This window comes from Pleurodeles waltl, chromosome 3_1 (genome assembly GCF_031143425.1).
Source record: "Pleurodeles waltl isolate 20211129_DDA chromosome 3_1, aPleWal1.hap1.20221129, whole genome shotgun sequence".
Taxonomy (NCBI): Eukaryota; Metazoa; Chordata; class Amphibia; order Caudata; family Salamandridae; genus Pleurodeles; species Pleurodeles waltl.
In genome coordinates, this window is record NC_090440.1 from 984,194,167 (window position 1) to 984,214,554 (window position 20,388).

Below are 20,388 nucleotides of genomic sequence, written 5' to 3' on the forward strand. Positions count from 1 at the left end.
CCCCCTGGGAACCGGGCACACCGTGTCCACTGCCAATGAGGATGGCATCAGCCAACTTTCACGTTTTTGCACCGCAGTCCAGGGGAGCAGAGTCGAGGAGTCGGTCCTTTGGAGGTAAGCTGGATGGGATCAAGGGCTGGCGGTGAGGCCATTGGGCGGGGAGGCCTTCTGGGATCTTTTTGATCCAGTCATAGGTAATTTTGCTCCATGTCCATTTTTGCCTTGCATTTATCCCCAAAACAAAACTGCGCATGATTCAGTGCTCTCCCAGCTGCATCATTTGGGGGCACATTTGTCAGTGGAGGTGAAAGATAAGACCAAGAGGGGAGAATATGTGGATCTGTTTGAACTGACTGTCGTGAAATCAGAGTCTGATAAGCAAAAATCTCATAGAGAATGTTCACACAAGGACAAAAAACCTAAGGTTGAAGAAACTCTTACAAACTGGATAAAAGGGTTCGCTATTTATCAATCGGTGATGTTGAAAAAGTCACCAGAATTAAGTCCTCAAAAGACTTTTTACTTGAGCAAAATTGTTGGGGCTTATGAGGAATTTGGGGGCACTTGTTGAAAGGATTTTGACAAGGCCTTTTGGGCCACCAACCCGGACATGTTTTGGGATAGGACACATGTGAATGCGTGGTGAAGGTGTATGATGCTCAAGAAAAGTGATGGGAATAGCCAGTCGCCCATTCATTTGGTGGCCGGGGGGAGTGACCGGAAAGGGGCTTGCTGTGCATTTAATAAGAAGGCATGCACCAGAACTCAGGGGTCCTGCAGGTTCAAACACTGTTGTTCCTTTTGTGGTATCTCAGGGCACACAGAGTTTAAGTGCTTCAAAAAGTCCAAAGAGAAAGGTGGTCAAAAGTGATGTGGGGTCCACACGTGCTGGTGGACTCCCATCTCCGACTTCCTTATTGGCTTTGACCCCTGGTTCAATGCTTACCCAAGACATAACAAGGCTTATCAACTTTATTGTGGTTATTGCTTTGGTTTCCAAATCCTGGCCCAGGCAGTCCAGGGCCCTCAATACTCTAAAAATCATCAATCATTGAATCTAAGTATTGGGGTGGCATGCAGAAAGATAGAAAAGGAAGTCCGCCTGGGGAGGGTGTCAGGTCCTTTTTCAGTCCCTCCATTTCAGGATTTTGTGTGCTTTCTTCTCGGTTTGGTCCCCAAAAAAGAGCCGGGCAAGTTTAGACTCATACATAACTTATTGGCTCCCAAAGATATGTCTGTGAATGATGCCATTGACCCATTGCTTTGCTCAGTAAGGTATGCATTGCTTGGTGGGGCCCTCCAAAAATTGAGGCAATTGGGCCCAGGCCCTTATGGCGAAAGCGGATATCGAGTCAGCCTTTCGCCTCCGTTCACCCAGATGACTTCCATTTGCTTGATTTTCAATTTGAGGGATGGTTCTACTATGACAAATGCATGGCTATGAGTTATTCAGTGTCTTGTGCATACTTCGAGACCTTTAGCACCTTCTTAGAATGGTTATTTTCCCAGGTCTCTGGATCAGATGGAGTAATTCATTATCTGGACGATTTTTTGCTCTTGGGCCCAAAAAAATCTGAAACACGTGCCCACTCTTTGCACACCTGATGCTGATGGAGGAATTTGGGCTTCCTCTAGCCCATGAAAAGACAGCTGGCCCAGCTATGAATCTCATATTCCTAGGCATTGAAATTGACTCATTAAAGGGTGAATGCAGGTTACCACCGGAGAAGGTCCAGGCATTCCAGACTTCACAGCAATCTTGCCTCCAGGGACAGAAAGTGACCTTGGAACAGTTGCAGGCATTGGTGGGACAGCTTAATTTTGCATTGCGCATTATCCCCATGGGTCACCCCTTTTCACGTTCCATCACGGAGGCCATGTCAGTTCTAAGGCACAAGCATAATAGAACCCGTCTTTCTGCAGATCAGAAGCAAGACATAAGAGTCTGGTTGGCATTCTTAGAACAGTTCAACAGATGCATGGTCTGGCCGGCACCTATGCGGTCCAGCCAAGAGGTTGGCCTCTATACCGATGCAGCTGGGAGCATAGGTTTTGGTGCTATATTTGGTGCCAAGTGATGCGCGCAGCCATGGCTTCAGCAGTGGTTTGATCAGTATGGTCAGAAATGTAACCTTCTTAGAGTTATTCCCCATAGTGGTGGCCTTGCATTTATGGGAAGATCAGTTCCGTAATTAGTCAGTAACATTTTGGTCGGATAGCATGTCAGTAGTGTAGTCCATTAACTCTCAGCATGTAAAATGTAGGAAGGTGCTGGGGCTGCTGAAGGAATTGGTACTGATTTGTTTGAAGAATCAGATTTTGTTCAGAGCTGAACATGTCCCTGGCATTCAGGATAACACAGCTGATAAATAGTCTTGTTTCAAGTTGCAGGATTTTCAGCATCTACATCCGGAGGTGGAAGCAGTGGCCACTCCTTTCCAAGCATCTCTATGGATTCCTGGTGCCCGGACTTACCACAGCTAATCACTACCAGTCTTGCACCCAAAACGAGGAGGGCCTATGAGAGGGCCTTTCAGACCTATCTGGCATGCACTGCAGGACATGCACAGCCAATTTGAAAACAGTTCCCCGTGGCTGCCTTAGGTGGGGAGGCCTTTTTACACAAAGATGGAGTTCACCTTTGTGCTCAGGGCAATGAACTGTTCATCAAAACCTTGTTGGCATTTGCAATGCACATCTTGTCCAAATCCCAGGTCAGTCCAGAGGTGGGGAAGATCTGGTCGGTCAGTTAACCAACCATGTCTGTGTCGGTGAAGGGGTTAGAGTTGGGTTTGGCCACATATCTGGTAAGCACCTTGGCAGCCGGGGACAAGAAGACAGGCGAATTCCTGAGGCATTTGGTTTTCAACTACAGGCTGAAGTACTACGGATTTTAAGGCAGGACACGGACACCCACTACAGCGATTGTCTTTGGCTCTACAGGTACTTTAGGACACTGCCCTGACATAATGGGGAGTGGGACCTTGTGTTCAGGAACAGTTGCCCAAGCCCATCTCCCAAAGGGTGCCAGGGGGTTCCTCTGGCATGGCTGATTTTGGGCTCAGCTGGCTTGCTGGCCCGTGAGTCCTCTCTCTCAGTGAGGGGGCTGGGGGATTGTTCATTTTCCATACAAATTGATGGTAGAGCCCAGTGGGTAGCACTCGGACTCACTAGTCTTTTAGTGCGCTAATGACCAGGGGGTGGCCAAACTTGGCCTATAATCTGATGTTAGTTAATTTATGTTAGTTGATTTATGTCTAGTCTAATTTTGTAAAAAACATTTTGTAATTTTTCTCAATGTTGATTGATTCAAAAGTGTGTTATACTAATATGTCATTATTTGTAATTAATACGGCCGGAGAATTGTTTCTCAAAATGCAAACTTATCTGTCTGAGGTCATTTTCTGTCAGGTGTTGTTGGGGGGAGGAGTGAGTGACACAGGCATGGCATGGCAACGGAACCACAGATTTCATGGTCAAAGAATCTGGGCCTAGGCACGGTCCCCAGCCTGTATTAGGGTCATATGATGTTGGACTCCAGCCTCTGTGCTACTTGCGAAGAACCTCAGTGTTGGAATCTCAATTGACAAATAACACGTTTTTTATCGGAGGAGGGTTTAGTGACAGAGAGTTTAAGATGTCAATCTAAGTGACACCTTTGTTCGCTTAAACTGTCTATGACATGTCTACTGATTGCATCTGCAGACTTCAAGACACAAGGGATTTTTCTGGCACATAGTACCTGCTGCATGGCGTATGTTGATGACTGATGCTTTCCATGGTGAGCGAACACCAGAAATAATTCATGACCTAACTACGGTGAACACAGTTCAGGTAGACCACTCGGAGAAGACTTCGGGGAACACTACTGCTCCTCATCAAGGAAATACCCGTTGTGGCTTTCTGTCCACGGTTTGGGTTCACCACTCTGGGGCGCTCTTTGCTGTTTGTGGACAAGCTTCATTTCTATCCTTCATGGCTCTGCCTTCTCATTCATCGGCAGCACAACCACAAGAGCATGGCGTGACCCATTTTTACTTTTCCCACCCAAAAAATATCTCTAGTGGTGGCTGTTTGATGCAATGCCAATTAAAGGTCTGTATATTGTAAAGAAACTGGTCCGGGGCAGATGAAACAACAAGCTCCTGGTGAGAGTGCAGCAGGCCCAAAGAAACAGTTTTCGGAAGGTCGCCATTAGCTCTTCTTCCTGGCCATCCCCATCAGGCCCCACACACCTGTCCTAGCCCGCAACAGAAGGCTTTGGAGGAGCCATAGAGGCAGTGCTTCTTGTATGTTAACTTCTTGCTTTGTATGTGTGTGAGGGGGGTATGCGCCTGTGTGTTTGTGGCCGTAAGTATCTCTTTGAACCAAATAAAGCATGATTTGTGTGTGCGTGTGTTGAGAGAGTGTGTGTTTTTTTCTGTGTTTGAAAGAGAGTGTGCTTCTCTGTGGTGTATGTATATCTGCATGTGTCTGTGTATCTGTGTGTGTTCGTCTGTGTGCTCCCATTAGTTATGTAGCGTGGTGACTGCAACCCATGCAGCCTCACAATGTTCAGCCTAGCTATTAGCCTAGCTATTACCCATCAGCTCTGGGTTGTAAAAAACAGTATCAGGTTTTTGAAGGAACAGTTACAGTGTGTACCTGCACAGCATTATTAACAGGTTATCTCAAGCTGCCTCACTTTGAGGGATGAGTTTGGGGAATCAAGGACGCATCATAGATTCTACTCGCAGAGAGACTCACCTATCCAAGACTATAATACCCCAAAACAATTTGTGAAACTTATGTTCTATTTGACAGAACAACAAAAGATGTTTTGCCCTCATTCAATATGACATTCCGACAACATAGAATTCCAACCCTTATACATTTTAACTGACTTTAAAAAACCTAACAAGAACCTCAAAGTCTCAACCTTATTGACCCTGAACTCTGACATTCACGCGTAAGTTGTGACATCAAAATACTGAGCCAATCAGCTTGGCATCACGGAGTCATGCATATCCAGCACCTTTTGAAGTTGCATTAGCCATTATCACATTACAAAGCTGAAAACCTCATGCATTCTGCTACCCCAGAAAACTACCCAATTATCTATTGTGTAACATCAGAATCTGCCACATCCCCGTGCATTATGGGATCAAAGCTCTTAGGGTGATATATAATTAACATTCGCGCATCAGCTGTCACTTCACTCATATTTTCTGACCTTCAACAGGCCACATTTCATAGTCATAGACATTAAAAAGTCCAATTTGATAGGCTCCTGTCCTGAAGCTTCAACCGCTCAATAAATCTGCCGTCACAGTTATTCTTCACACATTCTGGCCTCAAATCCCAAAAAAGCTTAACGTCGTACACTCTGACACCCATGCGGACGAACCTGACCGACTGCCATCACATTCCATAGACGTGCCCCCACTCCTGATAAGACAAGGTGCCCATCCTCCTTCTAGTGTTAGCTTTACGTTCTGACGTAACAACGCCTTTTCAGCCATGCAGCCCGATATGAAACTGGTGGGAAATCTTTGGGTCTGCAGTCATAGAACTCGCACCCTTAGACACTTTGATAATACATCGTTTGCTTCTCTTCGGTTCTGACACCGAAAAGCTAAATTCCTACCGTCCTAACCTCAGTAACCTACACCCCTCGTACATCATGATGCTGGATGGTCTTGGCCTGTAATGTCACAAACCCGCATTTCCTAACATGTGAACGTCTCAATTCCCCACCCTCATTCACCCTGGCAGGGAATGGTTAGATTCTCTTAAGTTCCCAAACCACAGAGGCTTCACGTTTAAACACTCCATGCCCCCAGCTGCTCAGTCGATCGCCGGAGGCCCTCCTGCTGTTCACCTACCCATCACTAAAGGATACCAAGAGACCAGATTGGTTATGGTGGTAGAATGGGCACAGTTTATTAGCATCAAAATCTGGTACATAGATCGTCACAATATATATGGTCATTACCATGTCCAGCATGAATATCTTATGTGGTAATAAAAGCGTTCATTCTTAATACTATGTGTATCCATTCAACTTTAATGTACAGTAACATTCAAATCAGTTCAATATGTCATGTCTCATTCAAACAGTCATAAATCATTTCGCTTGTCATGACAGCTCTCCTTTAGCTGCTACTCGGTGCGCCGGTTTGCAATTTCAAGGCTTCCCCTGCTACTGGATGGATGGCTCTAGTGGTCATGAGGCCGTGCCTGGGCCACAGGTGCCATGACTGACCGCATCTTACCCTTTGTTTGCCTTCATGTGTCCCTGCCATGCGGCATTCCAAGGACCCTGTTTGGGTAATTGCGCATCCCTGCTGTGAGGCATACAAAGGACCTCGTCCGGGGCCATTTCCCCCTTTCACCTTTAGTGTGAGGATGTTTGTTGTTACAATCTTGCAACTCCCATCACGGTTGTGGTGTTTTATTGACCTGCGACAGCTCCCCCCAAGATTTAGTAAAAACACAACAATGTGACTGCCCTGACGATGTTTAGTATGAACATATCCACTCCTACAATGGATAGTTGAACCCCACCCCCAGCATGAAAAACTGGCATCCTCATGTTGATGAGACCGTGCCTTACGAAGCCCCAGCCCATGACTCTGCAGAACTTGTTCATGGCTTTGTTTAACTTCCTCCTATATCTGTTTACCGCTCTTTGGTTCTCCTCCCCTCACCACTGAAATCTCATGATAATTTATGACCAAACCGTTGACTGGGCGAATCAGTCTGGATAAGAGGGCTAAATCCACCTTGACGGCTTCCAATAGCACCTTGTGGCCCATTGCAGCAAGGCTGTTGCTCCCCATATGGTAGGAAACCTCATCCAGGTGCTTGTGACCCCACTACTCCCCCCGTACCATCGGAGAAGTTCCTTCTACCTCATGCCTCATCTCCCCAGCCATATCACCTTGGTGTTGCGCAGGCCTTTGGTGTCACCAAGTTCTTGCCACTGGCTCCCCATTGTGCTCTTGTGACGTATAAATGTCCTTTTATCCAGACTGACCACTCATTAGTACTGCTCCCTGCAACAAGAGAGTATGCCTAAGTTAGCAAGCTGCCAGCCTAATGGAGGACTTAAATACTGAGGACCTCATTCTCCCTAAGCGTTGAATCCCTACCTCCGCCATGTTAGGTGCTGCCAGGTGCTGCTGCTGTTGTGGCCACCCCAATGCAAAATGAGTGTGAACCAAAGTGGGTGGGAGGTAAGCCTGCCTTTGCCAGGGCCAGGCGTAAAACTGTCATGAACTGAAACCTGCTGAGGAAGCTGCCATCCTTGTGCATTAACAATGCCCCCCCGATCTGTATGTAGCTGGGATTTATACATACTGGACAGTACTCACTGGTCGCAAGGCAATCCAGCCGTGTGACCTGCCCTTTCCCATCCTGGTCAGTCTTTGACCTCCTCAGGTACAACACCAAATGCTTGTTCCCCTTCTGTGGGTCTGCCAACCACAAACATGTTTAGACTGGTTTCCACCTAGCAGGTGCCACTATTTCACTAACTCTAAATGTCCCAAAGAATGCAACTGCAAAGGCCGCCTTGAACAATTGAGTACCTTCGGTGGACCTACATACCCCAGGGAAGGTATTTAGTATCGCCTTTAACCACTCAGACTTGATCAGTGCCTGGTGTAGTGGCCCCTTGGCTGCACGTGGCACCAGCCCTTCATTGCCACATGGCAGTAAAATATGCTGGTCAGCTCCACCCCCTATGTAGTTTTGAGCGATATGCTACTGTGCTGAGGTGTGCTTGCACCCAAGATCTGGGTTTGGCCCACTCCTCAACCTCAGTGGCAGCTTCTCGAATTCCCCCAGTCACCTTCCTGAACTGCTCTATACACTTATGATAGGTTATTGTAGTTATGGGGGCTAATGCCTTGTCGACAAGCACTGGTAGGTCAGCTCCACTGCCCCCCACGTCTGCCGGTAGAGGTGTCATCTGCTTGTCTACATATGGAGCCAGTTGGCTGAACTTTTGCAACGGAAAAAAAGAGAGGGTGTCAGGGATATCAATGTCACATCCTAACATGTGTCTAGCCCTAACTTCTATCTTGTTCCCCAGCTGACAGCAACAAGTGACAGCAGGAGCTTTAACACCCTTAGGCAGCCCACTGTCCCCAGGTTTATTGCCTGTACTACTGCAAGGTTATCAGACTACAGTGTCACTTGCTTGTTTGCCAGCCATGCCGTCCATATAGTGAAGGTCAATACTATTGGGAATAACCCTAATAGTGCCACATTCCTGGTTAGCCCCTTCTCAAGCCAACTGATGGGCCATTTGGCAGAACACCACACTGATCATAGTATGCCTCCAAATTCCTCACTGTCTGCTGTAGCTGTGTGGAGGCATAACTGCACAGCTGTCACCCAAGATTCACCCCAGTCTAGGGTCCCACTGAAGTTCTCCAAGAATCTGAACAATTGCTGTAGATCTCCCTTGACCCCATTTGTCAGCCTGACACTGTGCAGCTTTTGTGTGATTCCTTATGTTAGCCATGCCAGGGGTCTCACAAATGTGCGCCCCACTGGGAATACCCTGACTGCAGAACTGAGCTTCCCTGGTAATTATTGTAGTTCATTAAGTTTTGCTTTTCCCTGTCCAAGAGTTTCTTGATGTCATCTCTTATGGACACTACTTTTTGGGAAAGGTCTCTGTGTACCCTTTCAACTGAATACAGCTTTATCCCCAAAAAGGTAAGGAATGAGGAGGAGCCCTCTTATCCTGTGCTAGCAGGACCCACAACTGCTCCGGCAATGCCTGGAACTGCTCCTTCATGCTTCTGCACTGGTCAGAGCCAGGTGCTCCTATAAAGAGGAAGTCATCTAGATAGTGCAGCTTCCTTCCCCCTGGGCACCTCTCCTCTAATGCCCATTCAAAGAATGTGCTGAAGGCCTTAAAGTAGGCACACAATATCGAGCAGGGCATGGGCAGGCATTTGTCATAGTAAAAGTCCCCATCCAGGAAGAAGCCCAGGAGATGACAGCTATCCAGATGCACTGGGAGGAGGTGGAAGGGCGACTCTATGTCTTCTTTGGCCATAAGGGCACCTCTACTTCTCCCCCTTAGCATATCAATCACATTGTCCAGTGTGGGATATAAAATTGAGCATTTTTATTGATCTAACCCATCATTCACCAAATTAGGTAACACAGGTGGTAAACGAGCCTAAATTGTCCTGGCTCTTTTTTTGGGGACTACCCCAGGGGAAAAACTATGAAATCTCTTAGTGGTAGAAAGGTCGCCCCACACAGCCTAATCCATGCTCCTTGACCTCCTTTCTTCTCTATATTCTCTGCCACAGATTTAGGGGTTTTACCTAGCCTTTCCTTTACCAGCCCCTCATATGATATGCGAAAACCACTCCTAAAGCCTTCCTCTATGAATTGTGCTGATTCTCCCTGGCAACTGTGTTGCTTGTCCACGTCGCCTTTTGTTCCCACATGTGGACATGCCCCTCCCCTTGTGATGGAGCGGTTTAAAGCCTGAATGTCCTGGTCACTGAGTGACTACTCACTCCCTTCCCACTTTGGCGGGGTTTCTCCCACCATTTGATGTTGCGCCCTTTCTGACTGCTGACCTGAGGGTGGGGGTTAACCGCCATGTGTCCTAGGTCGACTCTGCCTCTGGTAAGGCGGTTGTACATCCTGAGTGGAAATTGTTTGGTTGAGCTGCTTTCACATCAAGCACGCATCAATTAACCCCAGAAAGTGACGTCAATGTGCCTTGAAAGTAACAATCTGGACGTCCAGAGCATATTGAGGTTTTGAAGTAGCTTACCTCATTGCATCCAAGAATCGAAAATCTCTGCCAGAAGATTAATAGGGCAGAGGGTGGCAAAGGGAAGTAGACTCAAGAGAGAGAGAGCAAACATTTAACCAGGCATTGGGCGAAAGGACCTGGCATTTTTTACAGTGGTTTGAGATTCCACATTTTTTTTCATTAATTACACATGGGATGGTATTGCAAAATGTATATGTGTTCTCTAGTCTCTTTCTATTTACTGATCATTCATTCCAGGGAACCCATTTATCTGTCCGTGCATCTATCTATCTATGAGGGAAGGCAGCAGTCCCAACCCTCCTGGGACCTGGAGGCCGAAGGTAAGTGTGTGTGTGTGTATGTGTGTGATGTTTTAAATTGAATGTTTGGTGCATGCGTGCATGTCTGAATGGTATGAATGTTGTTAATGGATGTGCGTGCGTGCATGTGTGAAAGAATGAGTGTGTGTGATGTTTTAAAATGAATGTTTGGTGCGTGCGTGCATGTTTGAATGGTATGAGTGTTGTTAATGGATGTGCGTGCGTGCGTGTCTGTGTGAGAAAGAATGAGTGTGTGTGCCCCGCCCACCCCCTCCCTCCTAAAGCTGCATGCCGCCACTGCTATCTATCTATCTATCTATCTATCTATCTATCTATCTATCTATCTATCTATCTATCTATCTATCTATCTATCTATCTATCTATCTGGGCCACATCGCCGCCTCTCTATATCTTAATCCCCGCCTGTCTATTTGCATGCTATGCATTGTGAGTTCCTGAGCTCATTTGTCGATGACAGGCACGGGCCTCTGAGACAGCATATTACAGGAGTTACCCACAACTGGTCAGGCGGCAACAGCTGCTATTTAATACCGTCGAATGTTTCTGCCATCTGTTGGATTCGACATCCCTCTATCACTGTCGCAATGGTAGCCCAGGGTCAAACAGTCATCGCCCGAGTAACGAGGGCAATGCCAGAGTGGCACTCATTCGCAAAGGCCAAGGCCTTGGTGCCCACTTTTCACGTGAACCCATGGCTAGGTAGATTTATTTCAATGCGCATTAAAAAGAAACAGTTGGAAGGCTTGTTGAGCGTGGGAATATATGTGATATTTCATGGTCTGTTGGAATTGCTGTAAAAAAATTACAATACGATAAATTACTGGGGTAAATCTGATCAGAATAAAATGGCATATTTAATTACGTGTGTGTTCTTCAGTGCCTCTGCAGTTACTGTTGTCATGGTCAGTACATAGGCAAAACATGCTTCCTTTTTTATTCTTTCTGGGGAAGGTTGACCTTAATGTAAAGAAATCTTATGAAAATCCTGTAGATCCAAGCCGGACAGGGGTATTTAATATATGAAAGACAAGGTCCAACTAGGCAAAATTCACTGCAACCTTAAAGTCGGAGGGGGGGGTTACAACAATTCTATCCCTCAAGACCAAATGCAAGAACAATTGAAATTAGTCCATGTAATGAACAAAAAGTTTTATTGATATTAGATAAAAGATGTGGGGGTTAAACCAGGGATGTGAGCTGGTCCAAAAAGTAGTACTCACACACCAAGGTGACCACACAGTACTAGCATTATCATTAAAATGTATAGGCCGAAATATGTGATCCAAGTAACTAGATGACAACTGTACAAAGAAAGGGAAAATATTATCAGAGCTTTCAATATGTCTTTGTAGCCCTGCTGCGGGTCATGTAACCTGTAAAAACAACAAGGTGATGGAAGGAATGCTTGAATCAATCTCAGCCACCGGCTATTGCGTGGGCCACATTTCAGACCATGTTTTTTGCCCAATGTACCTTTCTAAGCAAAGTTGTGCCCAATGCAAATCTATTTGGGTCCTGCTCCATGATGAACAGTCCAGTCCGAACTACCAGATCAGGCCCCTCTAGATGGGAATACAAGCAACCCCATACTGTCTACCTACCTAGGCCTCATTAGTGAAGTATAGCTTGAGTCCTATGGCACAGTGAGCATGTTTACTACATCTGGGCATTGTGCAGCCCCCAGCATGGCTACAAAACCACATTGAATTAATATACTTTATACAAAGCTTAAGAAGCTTAACCTGGATTTCATATTACCTCAAGATCTGATAATCTTTTAATATGATAAACTTGGATCGACACTGCCCTCTTGGACCACATTGGACACTAGTACTCCACGTGATTCCTTTACGCTAACTATGACATAATCCCTAAATCTGCACTGATGCCAGAATGCATTAGGCTTTGCAAAAATCCCCAAATTAACTTTGTATATAAGGTTAAGTGTCATGTAGTTCAAGAAGAAAGTGTCTTCCAGCAAGATATTTTCTGGTCAAACCAGTGTCTCGAAAAGCAAAAATGACACACAATTTTGAGTCACGCAAAATAGTGAAAAGTTCTGAAGTGTTTTGCTTAATTTGAAATTACAGAATTACACAAGTTTAATGGAAGCCTAGTATATACCCAGCATACACTGAATTTAATGCTTGGCCAAGGGCCATGCTCAGCCCTCATTATCAGTTGGCACTGGGACACAATGGTACAGAGCGTAGCCATGAAGAAGTATTCATTGCATTGCTTATAATTTTACCCCATATAATTCGCATATGGAGTCCATTTAAAGTCTGCGAGGATTACTGTTACTTCAGAATATATAAATGCAGCAGACTTTACATATACTTTATGAGGTTTTTTAGTTGCTGACAGTGGTACAACAGGTTTACATCTATCTGTGTTTAATATTTGTGCATATATCTATTACATGTGAATGAAACTGAAGTAATCTTTCTTTGATATAAACTCAGGGCACCAACTGGCTCGCATTGATACTACAGGGTTTATCATACAGGCAATTTCCTTGGGGACAGTTAGGGGGTTTGGAGATTTGTAGACCTACACTTCTATATTCTGACATTTCTTACTGGCCATCGTACCTCACTTTTTAATTAGGTCTGAGTGAAATTCACATTATGCCTGTGTAATTCTCATAATTGATGTAATTTTGTGTTGTCTGTTACACGAATTTCTCAAAATGACACTATTATGCAACTTTGTGTAATTAAATAGCACTCACTGTAAATGTTTGCCACATATGTGCCATCACAGTAACAATTTACAGTGCTCTCATGGGAACAACAGAACACCAGCAACTGTATTTTATGGTGCTTTTGTTTAACTGCGCCCTAGCACCAAAAATTGATGAGAGGTCACATTTCATTTTAAAATATAGCACAAAATGATGGATTTGCATTTCATGAAATTATATGTAATTATGCAAAAATGTTGTGTAAATTTGCCACAATTTTGTGTAATTACATGAATTTCATACACCCCTATTTCTAATCTTGCAATCTCTTATAGTGCCTTTTTCTATGGTGTAGTTACTTTTCTTCTCTAATTGGTATCCATCTATACATTGATTCATGTATTCATCCATCCAATCACCCACCCATATCTGTCTATCTATCTATCCATCTATCTATCTATCTATCTAACTAGCTAGCTTACTATATATTTATCTTTTCTTTCTTATCATTTTAACAGCGTCCTTTTTTTTCTTTTCATGTTACGTAGTTATCTTTCTTCTGTATCTAATTGCTATGGAAGCATCTACATTCAGACTGCAGTAGTGAATCTTTTATTCGCATGAAGTCTTTATTAGGTCATCTCATTAATAGCATAGCCGGTGGAAATATTTTTTTCCATGTAACTTCAGTAGGAAAGTAAGGGGCAGATTTAAGAGCCCCTAGCGCCTCTGTACTGCCGCCATAACATCATTTTTTTACGCTAAGGCGGCGCTAAATTGGCATTTTCCCCACACCATATTTACAAAGAGGTGCAATGCCTACATTGAGCCACTTTGTAAACCCTTGCATCACACATTATGCCTGCGCCAGGCATAATGTATGCAAGGGGGGGTGTTTCCCCGTTGGGGGGGTTGAAAAAATGGCGCAAAGAAATCTAAGCGATTTCCTAGCGCCATATTTTTCGACACTTTTAATGCCTGCTCAGAGCAGGCGCTAAAAGGGGGCACACCATTATTTATAATGGACCCCTATGTACTCTGCAGGAGTAGCACCAATATTTTGGGCCTACTCCTGCAGAGTACATCAATAGCATCAAAAATAATTAGGATAGTGCCCCCTACCCTGCACCATGGTGCGCCGTATTTTAAATACGGCACACACATGGTGGCTGTAGGGGGGCAGTAAGGGGTGCAAGGAAAGTGGTGCTGCATTGGGTGCAGCCCCACTTTCCGTAAATCTGCCCCTAAGTCTTTAAACTCTTGATGTCTCAGTTGTCTTTGTATGTAGTGAATATTTATGATGGCATCTGCTGTCTGTAAATTAATTTATACCATTCGTTCTTCCAGTATCTGCACAAATTGAGCCTTTCAGTTCCATGTGATCTCTTTGATGGCATTTGTTGGATTTCATTGGAAGTATTCCATCTTTTTCATATTCATCTATGTAGGTACATATGTTGGCCTACAGTGGCAATGCAATCTTTCATCAGCATATAAACTAATAGTTAATGCTGTACCAGTGATCATGCCTGATGCCATTGGTGATGTCATATTTGACTCAACTATCGATTTCATTGCTTATCCCAGAATTCTCGTGGATTTTAGTTTCCCAGCCAATGGTAACAAGTGTTTTCATCCTAAAGAGTTTTCATAAATTTGTTGATGTTAATTGATGATTACCCTTGTGGTTTATCATATGACCTGATCCCCAAGAAGGCGTTGTAGGGCCATAATGTATGACCAAACGTTATCTTATGTGTAATATCTTGCACTGTGCTGCAGGGTTAACAAGTATGTTTGAAATCCATGACACAGCAACACGGTATCGGAAAACTCAAAAAAGCTTGATGTTTGATAGTGGGTTATGTTGATGGGTTTCTTGTTGTGGTTGTTGCTGCTGTGTGTGTTGCGTGTGTGTGTGCGTGCGTGCGTGTTTGCGTGTTTGTGTATGTGCGCGTGTGTGCCTGTGTATGTCTGCGCGCGCGTGTTTGAGCGCGTGTGTGATGGTGCGTGTGTGAAAGGGAGTACTGGAGCTGTAGTTTGAAGCTCTAGTAAGCCTCTGTTTATGTGCCATGTTTAGCTGATTGGCGTGTGTTGGTGGGTTTCTGAGCTGTTTTTTTATGTAACATAATGTTGGGACTTGAGCTAGTTTATGTTGCTAAATGGCTGCATGCTTTATTTATGTTGTCTGCGCTGGTCTTTGCGTTTGTTTGTGGGGGGACGCATTATGTCCGTATGTTGATAGGTCTACCTTTAGTTCATACAACCTACAGTGGTTGCATATAACGCCAGGATGTGTATCAGTAAACATATATACGTTTCTATGCAGTGCTCACCCACAATCGTATTAGTCAGCGTCCAGTCTTATATATACAGTTAACCTCTAAATTGTAAATTGTCTGACTGTAAGCACCTGTGTTCTGGTTTGTGTATGTTTGAGTGTTGGTGATTACACTGTGCTCTACTAGAAAGGTTCTTGCATACCTGTATTAGCACTGTATGTGTATATGAGCCGGAATGTTGTTGCATGTTGTTGTGCCGGATCATGTCTCAATGTGTTTGTTATTGGTGCCTGTACGGATGTGCTGTGTCTGCTGTTCTATATATTTAAGTGCGTGCGTATGTGTGTGTACGCGTGCGCGTAGGCACACACGTTTATGTGTGTGCACAAGCAGGTGCTTAATAAATATCTGTTCTGCAAGCTCTGTGTATTGTGCACTGCATATTGTGTATGTAGGTGCCTATATCCTTGATGTTTCAGTAGGACTGTGCTGTGGCCCTGTGCGTTGGGAAGGGGCACATGTTTTTAGAGTCTTCATTTCTACCTGCGCTGGTGTCTGGGTGAGTTAACTATTGGTGTCCTATTGTAGGTATGCCTAGGTGTTTGTGCTGGTGGGCCTGCCTCTGTTTGGTGATCCCTGTCTGTTTCAAACGTGCTCTCGGGTCTGTATTTTGTGTGCACATGATTCTATCTACTCGCAGATCACAATAGCCATAGTTGCTGTCCTCATTCAGTGGACTTTGCTATTTGCTTCAGCCTATCCTAGTTACAACCAATGCACGATTCATTCATGCCTGGAAATGGAGGCCCTGTGATCCTGGCCAGGTGCGGCTCAAAGTATGAATGGGGAGTGCCATGCTGCACAGATCTGAGCACCCCAGCCCTGCCGGACCCTCCACTTCTCGCAGTCCACCAACCTCTGGAGACTCTGGCCTGAGCACGATATATTGGCTGCCCTGCCCCCTCTCGGGAGACGATGGGATAGCTTGCTGAGTGAATGCACCTACTGCAGAAATCCGCGTGCATCCCACAGGTTCAAAAACTTTGAAAACCGGGATGGAGAAACTACTGGACAGACCCCGTACTAGTAAGCCCCTGCTTCTCGGCGCTCCTACATACCCTACTGTTCCCCAGTTCTTCCACGACCCCTTGTGCGCTAACAATGATTCTCTGTGGTGAGCTGTAACTGCACGATGCAGCAAGAGGCATGCTGTGCATGCACCGCACATACACTTTCGGGCCCACACTTACCTGACGATGCCGTACATGACCAGGATGTTGCCGAGCAGCCCCACCACGCACACCACGGAGTACAGCGCAGTGATGGCGATAGCGATCACGATGGACGTGATGTTCTTCACCGGGTATGGTCTGGTTTCATTTAGGCTCCCGTTGAAGGTGAAGCCCGTGGCGTTGTAGAAAAGGGAGTCGGGGTAGAGTCCAGCACCGGACATGGTGGACAGCTCCATACTGCCCCGCGCTCTCCTTTCGTAGCCTGGCACTGCAGAGGCTGTTCAGCCAAGCCTCATCCGAGGCCACGGGAGAACCCTGCCCTTCCCGCGGGCTGGGATTCTTCCTGCGGTCCTCCCGGGGTGAAGGGGCAGCTCACGGACCTTCTGGGAGAAGGGGTGAGTGCAGTGCCTCCGAGTCTCTGTGCAGGAGGCACGGGCCCGTCTGTGAGAAGGGGTCAGATCGGAGTGCTGTCCCTCTGAGTCTTGTGCAGGAGGAGGCAGTGGCCCTTGGAGGAGAAGGGGGGAAGCCAGGGGTGCTGTGCCTCCTAATCTGTCTTTAGGAGAAGGCAGGGGTCCTATGAGAAGAAGTGAGCAGACAGTGCTGTACCTCAGGGTCTTGTGCAGGAGGAGGCAGTGGCCCTTTCAGGAGAAGGGAGAAGCAAGGGGTGATGTGACTTCGGGTCTGTGCTTAGGAGAAGGCAGGGTCCCTATGCGGAGAAGGGAGCAGACCGCGGTGCTGTGCCTTCGAGTCTGTGCGCAGGAGGAGGCTTGTGTCCCGTGATGGGATGGGAGTGCAGTGCCTCAGAGTCTGTGTGTGTAAAAATTAGGCACTATCCTGTGGTGAGAATGAGATCCGTACCTCGGTGTGCGCAGGATGAGACACGGGTTCTTTGGTGAGGAGGGAGTGGTCCTGTGGTGTGATGCCTCAGAGCATGTGCCGGGGGAGACGCGGGGCTTCCTGTGACGCGAAGGGAGCACTGCTGTGGTGCTGTGCTCCAGAGTGGGTCTCTACAGAGGTGGATCCGTCCATTCAGCAAGAACGAAGCAACCCGGCGCTGCTGTGTTTCAGAGTGTGTCTGTGCAGGGGGAGGCTTTGTACTGTGCTTAGAAGGGAGCAGCCCCGCGGTGCTGTTTCTTGGAGTCTGTGTGCAGGAGGAGGCACTGTCGTATAGTAAGAAGTCAACAGTTTGGTCGTGTTCTGCCTCAGATTGTGTCTGTGCAGGGTGAGACACAGGTCCAGAGATGAAAAAGAAACAGTGATGTGGTGCTGCGCCTCGGTGCAGGGTGAGACACAGGTCCAGTGGTGAGGAAGTCGTAGTGCTGTGGTGCTGTGCCTGAGGCGCCTCAGTGTTTGTTTCTGCAGGGTGAGACACATACAGTTCCAGTAGTGAGAAAGGAGTAGGGCTGTGGTGCTGTGCTCCAGAGTGTGTCTGTGCAGGGAGATACACAAGAGCAGTGGCGAGAAATGAGCAGTGCTGTGGTGTTGTGCGTCGGTGTGTGTCTGTGCAGGTTAAGGGGTGAGAAAGGAGCAGTGCTGTGGTGTTGTGCCTCAGGGTGGTGTCTGCGCAGGGTGAGGCACAGGTCGTTGGGTGAGACGTCAGTAGTGCTGTGGTGCAGTGTCTCAGGGCGGTGTCTGCGCAGGGTGAGGCACAGGTCCTTGGCTGAGAATTCAGCAGTGCTGTGGTGCTGTACCCCAGGGCGGTGTCTGCGCTGTCTGCGCAGGCTGAGACACAGGTCCTGGGGTGAGAAGACAGCTTTGCTGTGGTGCTGTGTCTGAGGGCGGTGTCTGCGCAGGCTGAGACACAGGTCCTTGGGAGAACGGGTCAGTCCCGGCTATCTCCCAGCTGCTGTGTTCCCGACAAGGTAGCTTTCATCGATACAGTCATTGTGCACTCAGCTGGTGCAAGAGTGCTGCGGGCTCGGGGTTCAGAGAAACAGTCTATAGTTCATGTCGACTGGCTCAATGGTGCCGTCTACCTCCCCGCAGACAGCTGCTTGCTGTTGTCGTCCCATGCCCTCGATACTGCTGCCTCCGTCTGGTGCTGCCTCTTATGCCTCCTCTGGTAGCTCGTCCCACACTCCCTGCCTGCTCCTGCGTGCTGCTCTGCCTGGTACCTCCACCTAACCTGGTTGTTGAATCTTCTGCCTGCTTCTCACACCTCTAACACCTGCTTCTTCCCTGGCTGCTGCCTCCTCGTGTGCTTCACATCCAAGACCCTTTCTCTCTCTGGTGCTGTGTCCTCTTCTGGCTGCGTCTGTGCTTACACCTCCCGTGACTGCGCCGCTCTGCCTGCTGCTGCTCCCAGTCTTGCTGCTACCACTAGCCTGGGAATGGGACGCCTGTTCTAGGGTTCCTCGGCAGCTTCCTGTGTGCTCACGCTGCCGTCTGTGCTTGCTACTGTTCTGATTGCTGCATGTCTGCCTGTTGCTACCTGTCCTGGCTGAGGCTCCTTCCTCTCTCTTGTGTGGCCTGCTCTTTACTCCTCTCTAGGCCGTTGCCTGCTCGGCTCGGGTACTGACTCCTTTTTTGGATGCAGCGCTTAGGTTTCTAAGTTACTCTTCTCTGTTTCTGGCTGCTGCTGCCAGATGTTGCCTTCGCTTGCTTCCTCTCCCTATTGCTTTTTTCTGTTTGGTGCTGTTTCCTATTCTACCTTTTTCTTTTCTCCTGATACCTGCCTTCTGTGCTTGTTCTTCTCCTGAACGCTGCCCACCTGCCTACTCTTGCCTCTTCTGGGGAAGGTTGCTTCCCCTGCCTACTCTTGCATCCCCCTTGGCCGCTTCCGACTCCTGCTTTTGCCTGTCAGGTGGGTCAGCTCCGGCCGCTGATATTATGGGATGCTGCAATATCCGTCCTGCGCCCGAAACACGTGCAGGCGGGCTTCAACGGCGCCATCTGTCAATCAAGCACAGGGAGGGCACCCACAGAACGCCCCTCACACAGCACAGCAAGCGGCGGGAAGAGCACGCACACCCCTCTCATAGTGCACGCAAGCGGCGCGAGGAGCACGCACACCCCTCTCATATCACACGCACGCACCCGAAGGAGCACACGCACACCCCTCTCACAGCACGCAAGCGGCGCAGGAACAGGCACACCCCTCTCACAGTGCACGCAAGCGACGCGAGGAACACACGTAAGCACCCACGGGAGCACACGCACACCCCTCTCATGTGAAATGCAAGCAGACACACACAAATGCACAGAGGAGGACACGCAAGCGTCCATATGGAAGCACACCCCTCTCATAGCGCACGCATTGTGAGGAAACACTCACAGGAGCCGACACGCTTCCCTCTAACACCATACACAAAAAACATCGGAGCGCACCCAAATTACCTTTTCAAACTCAGCACCTCTCCTGGGACATACAGAACACAGTTTGTGTATATACCGACCACTGCTCCGAACACATACTGAGTACCCTCCAGAGAGTACAGTGACCGCCCCTCCAAACACACACTGAGCACCTCTCGGAAAGCACACCGAGCAGCCTTACAACCACACACTAAGCACCCTTCAAGGGGTACACTGATCACCCCTCCGAGCACACACTGAGCGCAGGAGAGCACACTGACTGTCCCTCCAAACACACTCTGAGCACCTCTCAAATGAGCACCCCTCCCAACCTTTGAGCATTTCTTAGAGTTCGCAATACGCACCTCACAGAATCCACATTGAACACCATTCAGGGGGTACACTGACCACTCCTCCAATCACACACTAAGCACCTCTCACAGCATCCACTGAACACCTCTTAGAATACGCACTGAGCACCTATCAGAGCACGTATGTGTACCGATCAGTGCACACAGTGAGCATAATTCCAAGCACACACTAGACCTCTGTGTAGATCTTCGGAACACACACTGATTTTTCGTCGGGGTACACACTAAACATCTCTTGTAGCAAACACTCAGCAATGTTAGGACCCACAGTGTACCCGACAATGTATACACTAGTGCCCATAGGTGAACACACTGAGCTTCCTTCAGAACACACTGAACATTTCTCACGTCGCACAGTGAGTGCCTGTCACAGCACATGCTGTACACTCCTCTGACCATAAATTGAC

General features: G+C 47.4%; 1 protein-coding gene across 1 annotated transcript in view; it reads right to left on the minus strand.

Moving 5' to 3' along the window:
* OPRD1 (opioid receptor delta 1) overlaps positions 1–18,720 on the minus strand; it is a 145,913-nt gene extending 127,193 nt beyond the window's left edge. The window contains exon 1 of the mRNA XM_069224113.1: positions 16,335–18,720. Coding sequence (XP_069080214.1) covers positions 16,335–16,552 — 218 coding nt within the window. The 5' untranslated portion in view covers positions 16,553–18,720. The remainder of the gene's footprint in view (positions 1–16,334) is intronic.
* Positions 18,721–20,388: the final 1,668 nt, after the last annotated feature.